The 19,481-nt window shown below is 58.8% G+C and overlaps 4 protein-coding genes across 7 annotated transcripts; 2 read left to right on the top strand and 2 right to left on the bottom strand.

Annotated features, from left to right (window-relative positions):
* Window positions 1-78: 78 nt before the first annotated feature.
* On the top strand, window positions 79-3,764 carry FDX2 (ferredoxin 2). Its single transcript, XM_010954239.2, has 5 exons — window positions 79-245; window positions 332-386; window positions 587-693; window positions 3,046-3,133; window positions 3,338-3,764. Exons 1-5 carry the CDS (start codon window positions 92-94, stop codon window positions 3,492-3,494), a joined length of 561 nt encoding a protein of 186 aa, XP_010952541.2. The 5' UTR covers window positions 79-91; the 3' UTR covers window positions 3,495-3,764.
* Window positions 3,765-4,023: 259 nt separating this feature from the next.
* Window positions 4,024-6,758, top strand: ZGLP1 (zinc finger GATA like protein 1). The gene is made up of 5 exons (XM_074350032.1): window positions 4,024-4,388; window positions 4,642-5,007; window positions 5,651-5,736; window positions 6,083-6,176; window positions 6,334-6,758. Exons 1-5 carry the CDS (start codon window positions 4,255-4,257, stop codon window positions 6,461-6,463), a joined length of 810 nt encoding a protein of 269 aa, XP_074206133.1. The 5' UTR covers window positions 4,024-4,254; the 3' UTR covers window positions 6,464-6,758.
* A 2,583-nt stretch (window positions 6,759-9,341) lies between these two features.
* On the bottom strand, window positions 9,342-16,156 carry ICAM5 (intercellular adhesion molecule 5). Of its 4 annotated transcripts, none has more exons than XM_074350726.1 (11): window positions 15,814-16,156; window positions 14,627-14,896; window positions 14,112-14,432; window positions 13,627-13,914; window positions 13,007-13,228; window positions 12,579-12,827; window positions 11,910-12,155; window positions 11,544-11,822; window positions 11,209-11,448; window positions 10,537-10,803; window positions 9,342-9,773 (listed from the first exon to the last, which is right to left on the bottom strand). In XM_074350726.1, the coding sequence occupies exons 1-11, from the start codon at window positions 15,893-15,895 to the stop codon at window positions 9,499-9,501; spliced, it is 2,739 nt and encodes a 912-aa protein (XP_074206827.1). In that variant the 5' UTR covers window positions 15,896-16,156; the 3' UTR covers window positions 9,342-9,498. The 4 variants fall into 4 exon arrangements, with proteins under 4 accessions (XP_074206827.1, XP_074206826.1, XP_074206829.1 ...); XM_074350725.1 differs by having other exon boundaries at window positions 12,974-13,228; window positions 15,814-16,052; XM_074350727.1 differs by having other exon boundaries at window positions 9,635-9,919; window positions 12,974-13,228; window positions 15,814-16,052.
* A 491-nt stretch (window positions 16,157-16,647) lies between these two features.
* On the bottom strand, window positions 16,648-19,467 carry ICAM4 (intercellular adhesion molecule 4 (Landsteiner-Wiener blood group)). Its single transcript, XM_010954294.3, has 3 exons — window positions 18,232-19,467; window positions 17,810-18,115; window positions 16,648-17,672 (listed from the first exon to the last, which is right to left on the bottom strand). The coding sequence occupies exons 1-3, from the start codon at window positions 18,623-18,625 to the stop codon at window positions 17,554-17,556; spliced, it is 819 nt and encodes a 272-aa protein (XP_010952596.1). The 5' UTR covers window positions 18,626-19,467; the 3' UTR covers window positions 16,648-17,553.
* Between the last annotated feature and the right edge of the window lie 14 nt (window positions 19,468-19,481).

Genomic DNA, 19,481 nt, shown 5'->3' with positions numbered 1-19,481 from the left:
CCCAAGCAAAAGCCGACGCTTATATTCGGATAATTATGGGCCCTTTGCTCGTGTGTCTGTTACTGCGCATGCCTAGTCTGCGGGTCACGTGATGCCTGTCATGGCAGCCTCCGTGGCCTGGGGAGGCGTGAATGCTGGATTCCTGCTGCGGGCGGCCAGGGGTGCCTGGTGTAGCCGATCTGGGGGCTTTTGGGGGTCCGGGGAGGCGGCGGCGCCAGCGATAGCCAGGAAATTCCAGGCGACAGGTATCTGGGGCACCTCGGGCGGCAGCGTTAACCCACTGGACGCCGGTCGGGCGCGGCATGGCAGCTCACCCAACCGTGTTTTCCAGGCTCGCGCCAGGCAGGGGAGGAAGAAGCCGGCGGCCCCGAACGGCCAGGGGACGTGTGAGTGTGGGAGCCGACTCCCCCATTGCTAATTTCACGAGGCCCCCACCTTGCTCTGCAGCCTCATCCCTGGGTCCTCTTTCTGTATACGCCCCCTTCCCCTGTCCATCACGCCCCAAACCCGACTTCCTAACCCTAGAATCCACCTGGCCCCTGGGCCCATCATCCATTTTGGCATCTACACCCCAATCTGTCCCTAGGGTGAACGTGGTGTTCATAGACCGGTCAGGCCAGCGGATTCCCGTGAGCGGCAGAGTCGGGGACAATGTTCTCCACCTGGCCCAGCGCCATGGGGTGGACCTGGAAGGTGGGAGCCGGGCACTGGGAAGTGGGGAGGCCCTATTCATTCGTTTAAAAAATCCCACAAATCAGATAAGACTCCACTCCTTTACCCTGCATGACTTCCCACCAACATGGTTAAACTTAAGACTCCTCACCACAGTCTCATTGCCTGCCCTCTTAACCTTCATTCAACAGATATTTATTGAGCATTTACTAGAGGTAACTAAAACTCCTGCCCTCCAGGAGCTTCTGTTCTCGTCCTTCTTTCCCCCTCTAGTCAAGCCACACTGGCTTTCTATTCCTCAGCCAAGTTCATGCCTGCCTCAGGGTCTTCGAATTTGCTGCTCTGAAGTGCTTTCCCACCAAATCTTCTGGCTCCTTCTCATCCTTCAGGTCTTGATGTAAATGTCATCCTCCTGATAGTCTTTTCCCTATAAGCAAGTCCCCATGCCCCAATCACTCTATCAAATATATCTGTGTGTTTTATTGCCTTCATGGCACTTCTCATTGTTTCATTTCCTTTGTCATCTCTCCCCAGAATGAGATCAGAAACCCTGTTTACCTTGTTCACACTTATCTGTTGCCTGTCATAGTAGTTAGATGTAACAGGTATTAAATTAGTACTTGTGAAAGTGAAGATAATAGCAGACATTATTTTAAATGTGTAAACACATATTAACTGATTGAGTGTGTTTCATGACAACTTTATGCAATAGGGGAGGATGTTATCCTGTTTTACAGGGGAGAAAACTGAGCCCCAGGTTAAGTAGACCTGGTCCAAAGTCAAGTAAGTGGCAAAACTAGATTCAAACCGAGCCTGTCTGAGCCACTAATCTGTGCTGCTCTTCTGTGGATATTGAACACCTGTGTGCCAGGTAGCACTATACAAAGGCCCCTGTCATTTCACACCAGTTTCAACCTAATTGAGACAATAATCCCATGCCTAAACATGTATTTATATCATGAGCAACTGGGAAGAGTGGTCTTTAAAAAAAAAATTGTACTGGGTTATTTCTTGGATGTATGTAATAGGGAGCTGGTTTAATCACTAAAAGGGGAGGGTGTGGGGATGGGGAGGGGGGGCGGGTCATGGCAGACCTACCTCAAGTTCTGTTCTGGAATCCAGTGGCTGGCAGTTCATGACAGAGATTAGATCATGGGCTTCAAAGAGGCAAGTTATGACTCTGAGCAGGTACTTAGCATCTCTTGGCCTCCTCATCTATAAAATAGGATAATTGAGTTCCTATCTCAGTGGGTTGCTGTGAGGATTATACAGATACCATGTGTAGTACCTGGCATGTGATTAGGGTACAGTGAGTAGTTGGAATGATCATGTTAGAATCTCCAGCTCATGGGGTAAGGATGCTAATGAGTTGGGGAAGGGGGCTCAGGAAGAGACACCTGGGGACTGCTTGGAGTTTCAAGGCCCAGACAGTTTCTTCCCAAGAGACAGGGAGGGTGGGCAAGTTGGTCACCACATCCCACAGGGAGGGTCTGCTGGATCAGGAGGTTGCCTTGCACCTCCACTCTCACTGTCCAACCTGTCTGGAAGAGAAAAGGGAATTCTGTCCCGTTCACTTATAACAAATATCTTTTAGACAGAAAAAGGACCCAGCCATGGAAAGACTGGAGAAAAAAGCTTTCCAGGTCAAGAGTACAGCAAGTGCAAAGGTCCTGTGGTGGGGAAAGCTTGGTGTGTTGGAGTTGAGTGAGGGGGCCGGTGAGGCTGAAGTGGGTGAGTGTGGGGGTGGGAGGATCTCAAGGACTAAGTGGAGGAGGTTGGATTTTATTGTAGCTATGAAAACCCTTTGGAAGGCTTTAGGCCAGGAGGGACATTATCCCCAGGCACAGTTCTCAGTGATCAGTCAGGTTGGGAATGTGTCTGGGGACAAGCAGAAAACCGCAGATTCTGTATCTTTCAATCCTGACTCCCTGACCCCTTCCCCTGCTGCAGCCCTAGATGCTGAGTGAGCCTGTGCCTCCTTCAGGAGCAGCAGGGAAGCCCAGCACAGTGACAGGGTCGCAGCAAGGGCTCACAGGCTACAGGGACCCCACCTGGCCTGTCCTCTCTCAGCTACACTGAAGTCGAGTCCACGCTCATTAATGGTTCCAGGTACCCAGCCTGGTCCTCAGCCTGCTGGGGAGTTTTGGGGGAAGTGGGACACCCCAGATGTCCCTTTGCAAAACCTCTATGCAGGTTGGGAACAGTCAGCTAAGTAAATGACAGAGTGGAGGTTGCACACAGGGGATGTGCAGGCCTGGGAGGGAGAGATGAAGGGCATGTGGTGAAACAAAGGGCTTCTCCTTTTTGTCCTTCACTGAATGTCACCTGCCTGCCCCTGCCCCTCACCGATGCTCCCTCACTTGCTGCCCCCAGGGGCCTGCGAAGCCTCCCTGGCGTGCTCCACCTGCCATGTGTATGTGAGCGAGGACCACCTGGACCTTCTGCCTCCTCCTGACGAGAGGTGAGCAGGGCAGCCCCTCCCAGCTCTGAGCTGCACGGCTTGGCCACTGAGCTCTTGCATTCCCAGTGTTCAGAGGTCCACCCGGGCAGCAGCGGAGGGCAGCCCCAGCCTTTCTCCCCTCCTCGCTCCATCTTCTGGCAGGAGAGCTTCCCCTCTGACCACTCCCCACAGACCCGCTAATCACCGCTGCCCCCCTCGCCCCAGGGAGGATGACATGCTGGACATGGCCCCCCTCCTCCAAGAGAACTCCCGGCTGGGCTGCCAGATCCTGCTGACTCCTGAGCTGGAAGGGGCTGAATTCACCCTGCCCAAGATCACCAGGAACTTCTACGTGGACGGCCATGTCCCCAAGCCCCACTGATACAGACAGCTGGATCGTCCTAGACACTCACGGCCCCAGCGCCGGGACTGGAGAAATAGCCAAGTTGCCAGCCCAGCCCAGAGCAGGGACAGGCCTGAGAGAGAGATGTCGGAAGCGGCCAGAAGGCTAAAACCCCTGCATCAGAGAGCCCATGTCCAGGCTGTGGTGGGGACAGCGCCCCTACTGGGGCAGCCTCCCTCAAGCCCCCTGAGAAAGGGGATGTGGATGGGGTGGAATCTAATTGGAGCAACAATAAAACTGTCTCACAGACCTCCAGCATCTTGAATGTCCTTATGAGGAAGGTGGGGACAGAGGGGCGGGCCCTGGGGTCTACAACTGCATCTCCCATACCCCCAGCCTTCCTCTTCCACAACGGTTTTGGGCCAGCGGGAAACAGGCAGAGGCCTGAAGGTGAAGGCCCGAGAGCCTGAAGATCAGCGTGGCAAGACTCCGCCCCGCAGCGCGGAGGGATTTGGAGGGCTCCAGGCCGCCCTTGGCCACAAGGGGTGTGCAAGCCCCCTGAGCAGAGTCAGGGGAGGGGGAAAGGGACAGAGGCTGGCCCGAGAGTGGGGGGTTGGAAGCCGGTGCCCAACATCGTCCACCAGAGGCGCCCGATCCCACAGGCGCCGCCCCACTCAGGTGGTGCTCCTTGCACCCTCCGCCAAAAGCGCCCCCGCCCCACGCAGGTGAAGCTCATCCGGTGGGACTGGCGTGGGCGGGGCAGGGCGAGATTTGGGAAGGGGGCCTGGGCTGGGGTGCAATGGAGGCTGAGCCAGTCCCGGACTTCATGCTGCGAGAGCTGCTGGCGCCACGCTGTCTAGACCCCGAGCTGCCCCCGGAACCCCGGGCCCAGCGGGCACCGAGGACTCCTGGATGCCTCAGACCCAGTGGCAGGTACGTTAAGGAGCGGCCCTTCCCCCAACCTGGTCCAGTGGTCAAGGGATCATGACCTCTGGCTCCTGGGGTTATCCAGGGGTCAAAATGTTAGTTACTGGTACTGACAAGGAAGAGGGCCTCGTCCCCAGGGATACTTGGGGTCATATGGGGGTCAGAGGCTATGCCATTCTCCTTGCCTTGTTCCGTATCTCTGAGACCCAAGTAGGTGCTGCTCGGGGAAGGGGCTGACCACACTGCCCCTTGTCTCCAGGTCCTTCTGGCCTGCACACCAGGATTCAGTCACTGCACTGCGCTTCCTCCAAGAGACAGCAGAGGGGCTGGCCCAGCCTCCCACGTGGGACACCCAGGCCCTGGGGCCCTGCTGGGAGCTGAAGGCCCTGGGGACCCTGGGACCCCCTCCTCTGGCCAGGGATGCCAAGAACATGCTGACCCCAATCAGCCAGCAGTGCCACAGCCCAGGGACTCCCCTGGCCTCTTCAGCTCAGCCACAGAGGAGGCCCCGGAAGCAGTTGAACCCCCAGAGGGGCTCAGAGAAAGTGGACCCCCAGTTCGAAGGGGTGACCCTGAAGTTTCAGATAAAGCCGGATGCCAGCCTCCAGATCATACCCAGCTACAGGTAGGGGCCAGCCTGGGCAAGGGCACCCTTTATGCAAGTAATGATAAAAGCACAGAGGCCTGGGAACAGGTGCTCCCAGCATCTGCTCAAGGACTCCTATGCCAGCCCTGCATTACAGACAGCCCCGACTCTAAGCAAGACATCAGGCTGGTGCCAGTCCCTGTCCCTGCTGCTGGAGACCAGTCACATCCAGGTCCAAGTGCAGGTCTCCTCCTAATGAAATAGTCTGACAGTACCCAGGGCTGCTGCTGTGGTAGATTTTTCCAGTAATGATAATAGCAACCATTTGTCAGACAGGACAACAACAATACGAGATATCGGAGCACTTGACGTCTATGGGCTCTCTGAAGCCTGGGGAAGCCCACTTTACAGGTGCAGAAACTGAGGTGTAGAGGGTGCGATCACTTGTCCAGGGTCACAAAGTGAGGACTTGGGAGAACTGAGCTTTCAACCTGGCAGGTTGGCTCCAGACTTATTACCTCTTCACACGATTATGATTGTGATTACCAATGAGGGGCCAGGCCTTTCAGACGTCAGATGCCTCCTCGGGGACTGCCCAATACCCTGGCAGGACATACTCATTTGCGGGCTGTCTGGGGCAGGGTACAGACGTCCTGATGCTAACGCCTGTCTACTCCCCCAGCCTGGCTTGCAGCAGCCGCTCTCAGGGTGCCCCGACTGGCCCTGCCGGGGGCCCAGAGGCCAACCTGCGAGGCAGCGAGGCCCTGGGTAAGTCCTGGAGACTTGAGAGCTATAAATATTTGGGGGAGGGTATGGTTTCCTTTCCTCCTTATCTTTCTTCCCAACCTGCTTCCCTATTTAGACCCATCCAGGAGGAGTCACAGCGCCCCCCTCCACTCAGGCTGAGTCACCCCCACCCCCAGCTTCCTCCTCTGCCGAGCTTTGCCATCTGTCTCCCTTCCTGGCTTTCCCTATGTCTTAGATCTGGCCTAGGGCTGGGTGGGGCCTTTACAGAGGACCCCCCCCCCCGAAAATGCCCACCCTACCCGACACAGGCCTCCTGAGCTTGGACTCTTGGCCTCTGACCCCTGCCCTTTGGCTTATGCCCTTTCAGGGCCCCGACGCTGTGCTTCCTGTAGGACCCAAAGGACCCCACTCTGGAGAGATGCTGAAGATGGGACCCCTCTCTGCAATGCCTGTGGAATCAGGTCCTCAAAAGAGAGGAGGGAATTGGGGTGGGGTGACATCAGTCCCTGCTTAGCCAGTGAGGAGTAGTGGGAAGAGAAAACACCCACCTCTTGGGGAAAGTGGCTCCCTGGTGGTGATTTCCAGGCTGAATGTGGGTTTCTTGCACCCCCACCCCAGGTACAAGAAATACGGCACTCGGTGCTCTAGCTGCTGGCTGGTGCCCCGGAAAAGTGTCCAGCCCAAGAGGCTATGTGGCCGATGTGGAGTGTCGCTGGGCCCCCACCCAGTCCCAACTCAGGAAGGGTAAGCCCTTCCTCACCCAGCCGAGCCTGTCCTGCCTCAGTTTCTCCCTGGGGAGAACGGGCAGAAGCCCTCCGAGGGGAAAGAGCTTGGGTCTTGAGGGATCCAGTCGGCCTCCTCTCTGCCCCCTCCCCTTTCAGAGACGCCAGTGGAGGATGCAGGCCCCAGACCTTTTGGCTCAGGGGGTCACTGGCCCCCTCCTTGGTCCCTGCTCCAATCAGGCTTGGCTGAGCTCCCCCCACCCCCCAGAAATGCTGTCAACAGCGATACTCATATTGTTAATAGCAGTAACAATAAAGAATAGAAACACTCCTAGAAGAGGCAGCATGACCTGGATCCCACCTTGCTTGATCCTCCCCCGCCTCTCCCCAGGCCCAGGAATGCGGGGAAGGGGTCTTCTCATTGGGGTTCAAGGGACACACACAGTCACAGATACTGGTACCAGCTCCCCCAAGGGAATTAGCCACATTCATGACAACAGCCCATACAGGGCAACAGCCACCGAGTGTGGAGACAGACAACGCGTTCAGAAAGACAGACACGTCCACATGGACACGCACACTGACAGACACATCGAGACACACATGCGAGACAGATCAACAGATGCAAATGTGCTGACACTCATGAGACATGTACACCCAGAGACAGACCACACACAAAATAGAAGGACACACATATTGACAGACACACACCTACCTATAGACATGTGTTGATAGACACGTGTTGATAGACACACACAGGATGCATATACACACACAAAACGGACACAGAGTTGGCGCATAGTGGTACACACACAGGTAGGTCCTTTGTCAGCTCCACCCCTGCCCTCAGGATGTCACCTTCCTGCAAATTTAAGTGCACCAGTCCTTGCTCTGTGTCCCTCCCTCCATTTCAAGATCTTCCTGGCCCCACCAAAGAGTGTCCCCAACCTGAAGCCAGGAGCCACATGCAAGACGCTGGGTCCTACCCTTGCTGGCAGGACACACAGGCCACCAGTCCTCCCTGGGAGGGAGGGAGGAGGGAGCATCAGGGATGGGTGCGATTCAGCAAAGGCAGAGGTGGTCCCTGCTGTGGGGGGTGAGTGAGGCCTGCCTGGCTGCATGCCCTGGGGAGGCAAGCCCCTGCGAAACCCACTCTGTGTCTCCTGAGTGAGCCTGCGGGGAAGGCCTGGGCCCGGATCCCTCGGCCCTGAGATCCCTGGCTCATTCAGCGCCACCCTTCCTCCGCTCAGAACACCCTCACCCACATCCCCCATCGCTCCTGCCTTCTCATCACCTGGGGTGGGGCTCTCAGCCCCAACACTACATCTTCAGAGAAGCCGTCCTTGACCACCCAGCCTAAAATGGCTCCCCCACTCCCACCCCATGTCAGGCTCTAGGGCAGCAGCTGGCTCATCTCCCTTTTAGAACCTACCAGAAGTTTCAAGCTCTCTGCTGGTCCAGGGTTATTTCATTCACATTCATCTCCCCTGCTAGACCGTGACTTCAGAGGTCCAAGGTCATCACATCTGGGTTTCTGACCATGATAGCCCACCCCCGTCCAGTGCCCAACATGGAGAAGCTCTCCGGGGATAGACTCTGAATACACGAGGGTCTCAAGACAGTGTATCTGCAAACCCCTGGCTGTTGTTAGCCACTTATTCAATATTTACTGAGCAACTACTGTGTGCCCAGGACCCCATGGGGACACTCATCGGTGAATCAAACACAGACCCCTGCTCTAGCAAAGCCAATATTCTAGAGTGACAGTTATCTGCTAGAATGTCAAGTAGTGATTGTGCTACAGAGAAAATAAAGTCCGTGGGGAGGTGAGGAGTTGGGCCGCTACCTTAGCCATGTTCTCAGGGAAGGCCTCTCTGAGCAGGTGACATCTGTGTAGAGACCTGAAGATAAGGAACTAACTATGGGGCCATCTAAGGTGAGGAAATGGCAAAAGCAAAGGCCCTGTGGCAGGCAGAACTTTGTGGGGTTCCAGGAACCTCGAAGGTGCGGGTGGGCGTGGAGAGGTGATTAAGGGAGGGCGGGACAGCAGTGGCACCTCATTTGTGCCCTTCCCTCTTCTGTGCCTGGCACCCAGCTGTGGCTCGGCCTCTAGTGCCTCAGTTTCCTGCTCTCACCTTGGCTCCTGAAATGTGTGCACAGAAATGCTGGTGGAGCTGGAACTGTCCAGGCCTGCTTCCTTCTGGCAGCTCTGTGTTCCTGCTTTTGAGGGAGGAGGAAACTAGGGGTGGGGGGAGGGGAGGCCCAGCTGTTCTCTCCTGCTGTGTGTGTGTGTGTGTGTTGGGGGAGTGCGGCTGATATCCTGTGTGTCTCTCCTGAATCACAACGGGCCAGGTCGAAAGGCAGGTGGTGAGTAGACTGAGGCAGAGTGGATGGACATAGAATGGAGGAGGCTGGGGCAGGGGGCAGGGGCACACCTTGTAATAGCAGGGACATTCCAAGAGCTGATAATCAGAGGATGCAGCATCCTGTGCCCATCCCTGCAAGGCCTCAGGGCAGGGGCTGGGCCAGACCCCTGGGAAAGGGGCTCCACCCATCCAGGGAAGGCAGTGTCAGTTCTGCCGGGAACGCAGCCAGGCCTGGGGGAAGCACTAGCTCCCACCCTCAACCATTAGCCAGATTAGGTGGCAGCGTTGGGCACAAGAGATAAGTGGCAGAAAGGGGGAAGCGCGGTCCCCGCCCCAGCCTAAGGGTCCAGTGAGAGCAGGAAACCCTGGGTAGGGAGAGCACTGGCTCCAGGCCACATCGTGAAAAGGCAGCTTGGACTGTGCTTGACACATGGTAAGCCCTTAAAAACAAACAGGGTTTTGAGTAAATAACCCGTAGGGTTGGGATTGGAACCCTGGGTTGCTTCCACTTCGCAGGCTGAAGCAGATGGAGCCGGAGTCCTTTATAAAAACTTTATTGGGGGTGGGGGTAGAAAATGGGGGTGACGCCCCTGGAAGCGAATAAATAAATAAATGAATAAATAAATAGAACAATAAGTAAGCCCCCGCGTGCGTCTGGGGGGCGTCCCCCGGCCGGCGGGGAGAGGGGAGCTGGCTCATGCTGACGTCAGCTGGATGGCGAAGACCTCGCCGCCCGCCGGCGCCTCCGCAGTGCCCGCAGCCTCTGTTCCACCTTCCGCGCCCGTGCCCGCGCTGGCGCCGCCGCCAGCGCCGTTGAGACACACGGCCTCCCCGGAGCTCTCCGCCTCCTGCACGTTATACTCGCCCTTCTTGCAGGCGGTGGACTGCACGTAGAAGGCCAGCCCGGCCCCCGCGGCCAAGAGCGCCGCGCCCCCCGCCGCGCCGCCCACAGCGACCCACAGCCACGGACCTGCGGGATGGAGATGCTCAAAGAGGGGGGACGAGCTAGGGGCTCGCCCCACCCGTCGGCATGCCAGGCTGGGCCACTCCTGTCCCCTCCCCGAAGGCACAAGTTCAGTCCTCACGGGCCTGGCAGGGAGCCCCAGGGAACTCAGCCTTGGAGGAAAGGAGAGACCCCAGTAAGACCACTCATAACACCGCTGTGACCCTGACCCATTTGACCAGCTACCCCATCACGGAGGGGGAGGGGGCAGATATAAACCCCTAGCCATGGAGATACCTACAAGTAAACCAACTCATCCTCAAATGGATCAGGGTGGAGGGGACCCGCTGATTCCTCCACCCTAGAAAGTCCCCAGCCCCAGAGATACACGAAATGGGAGAGGGGATATTGTTGGGGTCCCCCGCCCCCATCCTCTGCCCTTGGTCCCTCTCCAACACCCCTTCTCTGCAGCAACACAGTGGAGGGTGAATTGGATCAAGTCTCCACCAAGCAGAACCCACCAAAAGTTAATGAAGTCCCTCCCCATAGCAGTCACAGCCCCGGAGGATCCCTTTCCTTAGGCTCTGGTCACTCCCTCTCCATCCGCTTCCCACCCCCAACCAGCCCTCAAAGCCCCACCGTCTGGGAGCCCCTAACTTCTACTCTGGCTCACTTCAGTCTCATCTGTGGGAACGGAGAGCGAGGTAGGGACGGGGTCAAGAATTCCAAGGCGCAGGTCACACCTCCCTGGAGATCCCTCGCCTCACCCCCACACCCAGCCGCCACTTACCAGTCACGCGCACGGTGATGCGCCGTGTGTGGCGCCCATGCGCGTTGGTGGCTGCGCACTCGTACTCGCCGCCGTGGCTGCCCATGGCGCCCGCCACGCTCAACGTGCTGTTGTTGCTGGACAGGCCGATGTTGAGTGCCCCCGGGGGCGCGCGCCAGCTGATCTGGGCCGGGGGCCATGCCTCAGCCCTGCAGGTCAATGTGAAGTTCCCGCCCGGCCGCACGCCTCCAGGAGGTGAAGCAGCCAGCTCGGCCACCACCGGGCGGTCTGTAGGGGACAGGAGGTTGAGGGGGTCTCACCGCTGACCAAGTGCCCCCTTCTGCCCAACACAATCTGAGACCACCCCTTCTGAGATGGGCAGGCAAGGGTCCTGCCTCTTATCAGAGCCCCCTCCCCCTACAAGTGGGACTATTGTCAGGACTAAAATCCTTAGACCTGCTTCACTGAGTGGAAGGAGATGGGGAACCAAGCCAATGCACTTCAGACCCAGAATTTGAAGGTGCCATGATCTTGTTCCGCAGAGTTTTCATTACTCTGAGGTTTAGGCCGGGATTCCTTGTCCCCAGAAATGCGACTCAGGGAGATGCCCTTGAACTCCTCTGGGCCATCCTACCTCTTCTAGTGACTGTTCTGGAGAATGAATGTGCTCTATCTGGTGCTTCCCCCACTCACATTCCACGCCCACGGTGACAATCCGGGCATCCGTGCCGTGCGGGTTGGTGGCCAAGCAGCGGTAGCTGCCTGCATCCTCTCGGGACACGCGCAGCCGCTGTGGCCGGGGCGCGCCCTCCCTGGAGCAGCGCACTTGTGGCGAGGGGCGACCCCGGGCGGAGCAGGCCAGCGCAGCAGCCTCAGCCCCTTCCAACCACGTCTGGTGACTTGGGCAGGTAGAGTCATCCATTTCCGGTGGTGCTGCAAAACAGCCATGGCAGGAGAGGGGGTGGTCAGGAGGGGCTCGGACTCAGGACACCCCCTATTCCCCGCCCGCCCACTTGGGCCTGGCTCACATTCCGCGCTCACGGAGACGGTCTTGACCATGGATCCGTGCCGGTTGGTGGCATTACAGATGTAGGTACCAGGTGCCAGTTCACTAGGGATTCGGGGGGCTCTGGCACTAGGGCCTGGGGGTGCCAGTGGCAGCAGCACCCCCTCACTGGTGCCGCCAGAGCCAATGCACTCCACACTTGGCTCTGGCTTCCCATCAACCTCACAGGAAAATAGTCGCCCAGAACCTTCCACCCATGTCCAATTGCTGGGGCAGCTCAGCTCCTCAAAACTGGGGCCATCTGAGGAGAAGAGGTCGTACAGGGACTGGAGGTCAGAAGAGGGTTATTCTGACATCCCTCATCTTGCCCCATGTTGTCCCCACTCACATTCCACAGTGACAGCCACATTTTTGGCTGCAGAGCCTCGAGCATTGGTGGCTTCGCAGCGATAGGTGCCCGCGTGCTCCCGGGCCACATGCAGCAGGCCCTCGATGATGATCCCAGCCTCCCCAGAGCGCATGCAGCTCACGTTGGGAGGTGGGACCCCATGGGCCACACAGCTCAGGGAGGCCTCTGTTCCTTCCAGCCAGGTAATGCGTTCAGGGCAGCCCACACTGTCCAGCGCTGGTGCATCTAGAGGGGAGTGTTGTTGATTTTGGGGGTTTAGGGACCGGTGTAATGTCTCTAGACCCCTTTTCCCAACCCAGGAGAGCCAGGAAGCATTGGACAGGCTATGCTCCACAGAGGGACACCGAACAAAAGGAGTTTTGCACCAGTCGAGTCATGCACTGTTTTGGGGCTTCCTGAGCCCTAAGGTGTGCTTTTATCTGATTCCTACAAAGTGCCCACAGGACCCTCCCACCGTCTTTGGCCTAAAAATTGTTAGCCCGTTTGAAACACCCACCTTTCCAAGGCAGCCCAAACGCTGTGCTCCAGACCCCCGTGGACACGCCGACCCCTTCCCCTAGGTCCTTCTCCGAGGTCTTTCCCTTATCCCGCTCACCAGCCTCTTCCCTTTCCCAAAATCCCGCCCAAAGGCTGCGCACCCCCACTCACACTCCACCGTCAGAGTCACGTCTTTGACTGCCTCGCCCTGGGCATTGGTCGCGGTGCAGCGGTAAGTGCCGGCGAGCGCGCGAGTTACCGGACCGAGCAGGCCCAGTGCCAGCACCGACCCCCCGTCGGGCCGCGCGCAGTGCACCGAGGGCTCTGGGTTTCCACGGGCCTCGCAACGCAGCGTCTGCTCTGGGCCCTCCGGCCACGTCCAGCTCCTGGGACAGTCCGAATCGTCCAGCCGGGGAGCGTCTGCGGGCAGAGACATGGGATGCTGAGAGGCTAGACGCGGACCGTGAGGTAAGCCTCCACTTCCTTCACTACAGCGCCAGGAACTGGAACCGGGCAAGCCCTTTGAGCTCAAGATGAGGGAGGCGAGAGGTTAAAGGCCAACTCACATAGGACGCGCAACTCGGCGCTCTCGTTCTTACTCAGGGTCTCCCCGTCCACCTCGAGGGTGGCGTCGCAGAAGAAGCCACGCCTGTCGTCGTTCTCGGTGGCGTTTAGCTGGAGCTGGGCGGGCTGTCCCGGGACCGCGGCTGGAATTCCGTCTAGTGTGACCAGGGCTCGGGGCCCAGCTGTGCAGGTTACTGTCACCGTTTTCCCCTCGGGGGCGTTGGGCTCGCTCAGGGTCAGGAGGGGCTCCGGGAAGCCTGGGGGAGGGGCATTGGTCGGGAGTCCACTGACCACGCCCCTCCTGCGGTTCAAGGCTGCCCCTTATCAGCCCGAACCTTCCCCGCTGCAGCCAAACCAAAGGATACTGTCCCTTTCCTCTTGAGATGTTCAGGCTCCGCCCTTTCTCGCCCCGCCCCCTTGAGGTGGTCAGGCCCTATCTCTACGGATCCTCCTGGGGTCTGCAAACTTCCCCTTTGGGGTCGCTCAGACTCCGCCTCTCAAGCTACTACTCAGTCTGTCTTCCACCTGCCCCGCCCCTTCGGGACTCTCGGGCCACGCCTATTCCGATACCAAGCCCCACCCACTATTGGCCCCGCCTTCACGTTCCTCTGGCTCCACCCCCGAGCTGCGGAAGTACCGCTTCACTCGCTCTTACTGTAGACTGTCACGTTCTCCCGGCTCTCACGGCTTTCGCCCCCCAGGGTCACGTTGCAGACCAGCTGCCTGGCGCCCTCCTGCTCTGCGCTAGCTGTGGTTGTGGCAGTGGCCATGAAAGCGTCCCCCTCGAGGGTGATATCGGGACTCAGCCTCTGATCCCCCAGCGCCAGGTAGACCCCAGCCTCCGAGGCTGGAAACAGCCCATCCATGGCGCAGCTCACAGGTCTTTCTGAGTCCACTTCCAAGAGCCGAGGGGCAGCGAGGCGCGGGGAGTCCGGAGGCAGGGCTGGGAGTAGAAGAACAGAGCTTGAACTTATGTATTGAACGGTCAATATGTTCTAAGCGCTTTACATGCTCAAAGAGGAAAATAACTTTCAGCTGGTGAGTGTCGGAGTAAGAATTAGAATTCAGGTTTCTCTGCCTCCAAACTTCTTAAATACCCGCCCGACCCCTTATGATCCCCTTCTCCTCACACCCACTCACCGAAGGTTCGGAGCTCTCTGGGGGCCGAGCTGTTTTCAAACAGCCCCAGGCCGTGAGGCCGCAGGTCCAGCTCCGCACGGCACGAGAAATTAGCCCCATGGTCCTCCCTCCGCGCCAGTACCGTGGCTGTGAGCACCGCGCCCCGCGCTCGGGGTGGCTCCCCGAAGAAGCTGCGACGGATCAGCTCTTGGGCGCCCCGCAGCAGGGTCAATGTGAGACTCCCACGAGGCCCAGCGCCGGGGACCCTACAGCTCAGGGTGAAGTTCTCGCCCACTGGCTGCCAGGCAGGCAGCGGCACCAGCTCTACACGATCTGGCCGTTCTACAAGGGGACAGATCACAGCTGTTGGAAACGCCAGGGCTCAGCAGGACGTGGCGTGGAAAGCAGGGATCAAGACGGGGAGGACATGGGGATCCAGAGGGTGGGGCCTGAAGGAGAGGACCCCGTGACCCAGGGGGCGGGGCCTGGGAGGGAGGGAAAATAGTGGAGTAAGAGCATGGCCGCTGAGAACTCACGAAAAGTGCGAATGAGCCCACGCGCTTGCAGTGTGCGCCGCGCGCAGCGGAAGAAGCAGACGGGCTGGGTCTCCGGTTCGCGGATGTCCACCAGCTGCCGCGCCAGCCAGCGCAAACCCCTCTGGGTCCCATTCCGGCGCAGTGAGGTCTCCAGGCCACCGCGTTCGGGCCGTGGGCAGTTGGTGCTGCAATTCAGCCACAGCGATCCTCCGCGTTCCACGAGCGCCACGCGGGGCTGCAGGTCCGCCCAGAAAGGCTCCTGTGCGATTGCTGCCCGGAGAAATGCGAGCTCAGCCTGGGAGCCATCTCCCTGGGATCTCAGCGCCCCTATACCGAGTCAGGGATTCCCAGGGAATGAACAGAGGCCAGAAAAAAACTCAAGAGTCTTTACTGCCCAGACCTCAGGTTTACAAGCCCATTCCCACTGTCCAAACCTCGAGGGTGTTTCTGCAACATGGCAGTGGAGAGCCCTGCTCTCCAAGGTGTCGATGGAGTGATGGGAAAGCATAGGGGGAGGGGAAAGATGGGGTCTTCAACGCACATACCAAAGCTAGAAGGAGGGGACCCCAGGTGGGGGGAGGAAATGAACGGGTTCTCAGGGTTCTTGCCCGCAGAGGGGGAGACCCTTGTTGAAGCGAGGGCAAAAGAGAGATGAGGCTGAGTCAAAGATAAAGGAAGATTCCAAACCCAGGTGAAGAGTATGGAAAAGAGGACGCGGGGCTGGGCTCATGCAAGGACCTCCGGAACAGCCGATGTACGTTGTTGCCAGGGCTCCAGGTGGAGCGGGAACAGCGCCTCTGAGTCACAGCAGTTGGTGAGATCGGGTCTTCGCGGATTAGGAGTGGGGAAGATGCCAGTCCGTGGACCATGGTGCATAGCAAAGCGTGGGGAGGTACCCCGGGAGGAGACAAGGGAGACATGCAGTCTCCAGAGCCCGAGGCTGGGTGCGGAAGGACACCCAGGATCTCGAAGAGGGTAGGGTAGAGACCTGGGAGAGCCAGAAGTCAGGAAGCTAGGTCTCCAGTGTGTGTTGGGGGCAAGAGGGTTAGAGAAGAAAGCCCGGGCTCAAGGTGGGGGCAGAAGCGTGGGAGCGAGGCGAGGGTGAAGCCGGGAGGGGTTTGTGGCCTCTTCTCAGGTCTGGGAACTCCGCCCCCGCCCTGTCCACCCTGAGCCAGACCGGCTCTTACCTGAGAAGCCGAGGAGCCCCAGGCTCAGGGCAGCCCAGAGGCCGAGCAGCGCCCGGTGCAGCCCTGGCGAGGGCGCTGGCATCGCCGCCGCGGGGGAAGCACAGGAGGCGAGGGGAGCGCGAGCGCTGAGCTGGGCTAGAGGACGGCGCGGCGCGGCGCGGCGGGTGGGGTGTGGAGGAGGCTGAGTTGCGCTCGGGGATTGGTTTAACGTTGGTAACTTGGTTTCCAAGGAGGGGGCGGCAGCAGAGGCGGCGGGGTGAGGGGGGTGCTGGAGGGCGATCTTGCACCAGGCTCCCGGCCTTGATGAAGGCGTGCTGGATGGAGCGAGCGACCCCCGGGGTCTACGTGGAGGCCGGCCCCATCTCCCGGGGCCTTCTGGGGGCGGCTGCGCGCTCCCGCGTCATCCCCAGCGGCGACGCGGAGGTGGGGGGATGCAGGGTTGCCCTTCTCAAATCTCCACCCCACCCCTAGCTTAGATGATATGATAATAAGCTGGACTCTGAGCTCCGCCTCCATATTTGGCCCTTCCCACCAGCGCTTCTTGGGGCGGAGATTGATTTGGGGGCTAGGAGAGATTTGAGAAGTGCAAGCTGGGGAAGAGATGGTTCTAGGAGAGGATGTGGGGATGCCTCCCTCACTGATCCTTCCCCAGTTGAACCGGGGAGCTGAGGGTCACAGCCACGCCCCCAGTCTTTCTCTGACTCCGCCCCCGCACGCGACAGAAGGGGCGGGGACGAAAGTGACAGCGAGTCGGGAACACGTGTGCCTGCGCGCAGCGTTCCCGGGCATCTAAATTAGGGTCGGCTCGGCTCTGGGTCTGTATTTACCCAGCGTGCAGCGGGCACGTGTCTACGCGGCGTGTGTGAGTGGGAACAGCCAAAGAGCACCCCGGAATCCGCTTTCTGTGCAGCGGCCGGGGCACTTGACCGCTCCGGCCTTGCCAGGCATCCAGTGCGGGTCCAGATTCTGTGTCCACGCGAGACCAAGAAACCAACTATGACACTTTTGACCCCGCATCGGGCCCCAGGCTTTGACACCCTCCTATGCACTCACCAGGCCCGGGGACTATCAGGACGTTGCCAGGATGCGAGTCTGTGACATCCTCCCCCCAACCCCCGACCATCTGGTTGCTCCTTCCCCGTAGTTATCACATGGGTATTTTTTCTGCATATCCACGTCCCTCAAAATGTACACATGACCCCTCCCATTTGTGCTCTCACTCCCAGCGCTAATGGTGAACTATAGGGATTAGTTCTCGCCCCACCCCTGTGCTCCAGGAAACTGCAGGTTCTGAAGTGGAGGAGGGAAGGAAACTTAACGTCCAATCACAGCTGCTGCGTGGTAGCGGTGGAACCAATCAGGAGAAGCCATACCATGAACCAGCCTTCCCACAGCCCTAAGCCCCCAGGGCCCATGCTTTGCCCACCTGCACTGCACTGATAATGCCCACGGGAGAGGTTTTTACTACACCGGCGGGGAATGCAGAGAGATTGGGGCTCCCATGCAGAAGACCAGAGTGAAGAAACCTCAGGTGCCTTCAGGGAAACAAGGAACTTGGAGAAAACGATAGAGGCAAGGCCAAAAAAAGACAACTACTTTGTCAGAAGAGGAGCACTAATGGGGGACCTTTATGTCCAGGGACAGAAGCTGGCTGAGGAAGGCTTTTTTGAGACAGGCAGGGTTCTCCAAATAGTTCCAGATTCCTTTTTCCTCCAGTTCAGCCAGCATGGACCAGTGCCTCTAGGCCCGGGACTGCATCAATAGGCACTTTCGAAGGTAGAGGGCCCCCACGACGAGATGGATCACCACAAAGACTGCGATGGAGGTGGAGGCCAAGGCTTTGGATGCGGGACTCCAAGCTGGAGACAGGAGGCGAGAATTAGGAACTGAGCACTTGGAGGTGCGACGACCCGCGTGGACACGCTCTCTTGGCCTGCGCACCTTCTTGAGGTCACGACCCTTCCCCACTCCTCCCAGGATTATAAGAATTCCTCACCAAAAGCTGTCAGCATCATGGGTGCCGAGCTACTGAGGACCACCAGGCCATCGAGATTTAGGTGGGCGTGGCAGGTCACTGGCTGCCCGAAGTCACTGGGCCTGGCATGAAGGGTGTGAGTCATCGTCACATTGGCCAGATCCACGCTAGTGTAGTGCTCCAGGCTTTCTGAGTAGATGACTTGACCACCGCGCCTCAGAGTCACCACCAGGAAGCCCACGGGGAACACGTGCGTCACGTGGCAGCGAAGAGTGTACTCATCGCGCACTAAGACCGGAGGCTCCAGGATCACGCTGCGTGGCTGTTCTAAAGCAAGAGGGGACTGCTGGGCAAAGTCCGAGGGCTCCCCCTAGAGCGGCTGTCAGCTACCCCAGCAGTCCCCCTTCCCTCACCCCAGCCCGGCCTGAGCCCCTGTCCCTCACTGTAGGCGGTAATCCTGGCGGTGGCCTCCCGCGTTTCTCCTGCGCAGGTGACGAAGCATTGCACATCGGAGCTCCAGGCCCTCACATCCAGCAGCTGGTAGGATACCCAATGGGGCCCACTGAGCGTCTCGCCCCGCGGCAGCACGGTGCGGAGGCTGAAACCCTCCGGTAGGGGGCAGCTGCTGCTGCAGTTGAGCCACAGTGAGCCCCCCGGCGGCACGGCCTTGAACTCGGGGCTTATGCGCACCCAGAACGGTGCTGAGGTCTCCGAGGGTGCGGGAGATCTACCTCCCGTTCCCTGCGTCCGGGTACCCCAGCGCCTCCGCCTGCTCCCAGTTGGCTGGTAGGAGGCTGCCAGCAAAAGCAGCAGAAAGAGGGGGAGCAGAGACCCCATGGCAGAAAGCCTGGACTGAGGGGCCCCGAGCCAGGGAGCCAAGGCTGGCTCTGGAGATAAGGAGGATCGCAGCAGCGCCTAGTCAGCCCCACCCGGAAAGAGGCTCCCAGGGGCCCAGAAGCCCTGCAGGAAACAACCCCCTCCCACGGCTTAAGAATGGGATTTCAGACCCCATTATAAATCAAACGTCATCCTGTTTTTCTGGAGAGAGATCTTTAATTTTCACTAGCTTCTCAGAAGGCCCTCCGGTTTGGATTAGAGCCTGAGGGTTAGGCCTTGAACCAGCTTTTTCTTGGGGCAGGAAGTGGGAGGACCGGGTTGTGGTGGGGCGGCTAGAAAGGGCTCCAGCTGGACATGACACCTCCCCTCTCAACTCTTACAATGCTGGGAGGATGAAGAAGCTTTACTAGCACAAGGGAGTGGCTTCTGCAGCAGGGAGCAGTTTCTCCCAGGCCTCCCCTCCCCACTGCCTGCTGGACCCTTATTGCTGAAGGAGCTTGGAGCTGCAGTGTTCTGCTCTTGCATGGTCCCACTGAGATGGAAACAGGTAGGACAAGGCAGGGGCACGCAGGGGCTGGGCATAGTTTCATGGGACTCCACGGTTTGGCTATTAAGGAGTGAGCACCCATGTTTAGGCATGCCATCAAGTGTCACTGTGAGCACGAGCAGAGATAGTTATGGGTGGAGAAGTGGCTAGCAGAGGTCAGTACCAGTGCTGAGGCATCAGGGCTCAGTGGGTCATCCCTGGGCATGACACCAGCTAAACCATGTCACCACTAGTTCTGGGAGGAAGGAGCTTGGCCAATGGAATGGGAAAGCCTAGCCCCACTTAATCATTTTGCCAGGTACTCATGTG

The sequence above is a fragment of the Camelus bactrianus genome, chromosome 22 (genome assembly GCF_048773025.1).
Source record: "Camelus bactrianus isolate YW-2024 breed Bactrian camel chromosome 22, ASM4877302v1, whole genome shotgun sequence".
Classification (NCBI taxonomy): domain Eukaryota; kingdom Metazoa; phylum Chordata; class Mammalia; order Artiodactyla; family Camelidae; genus Camelus; species Camelus bactrianus.
The sequence above is the reverse complement of the archived record's forward strand: the minus strand, read 5'-3'. Positions and strand labels throughout refer to the sequence as shown.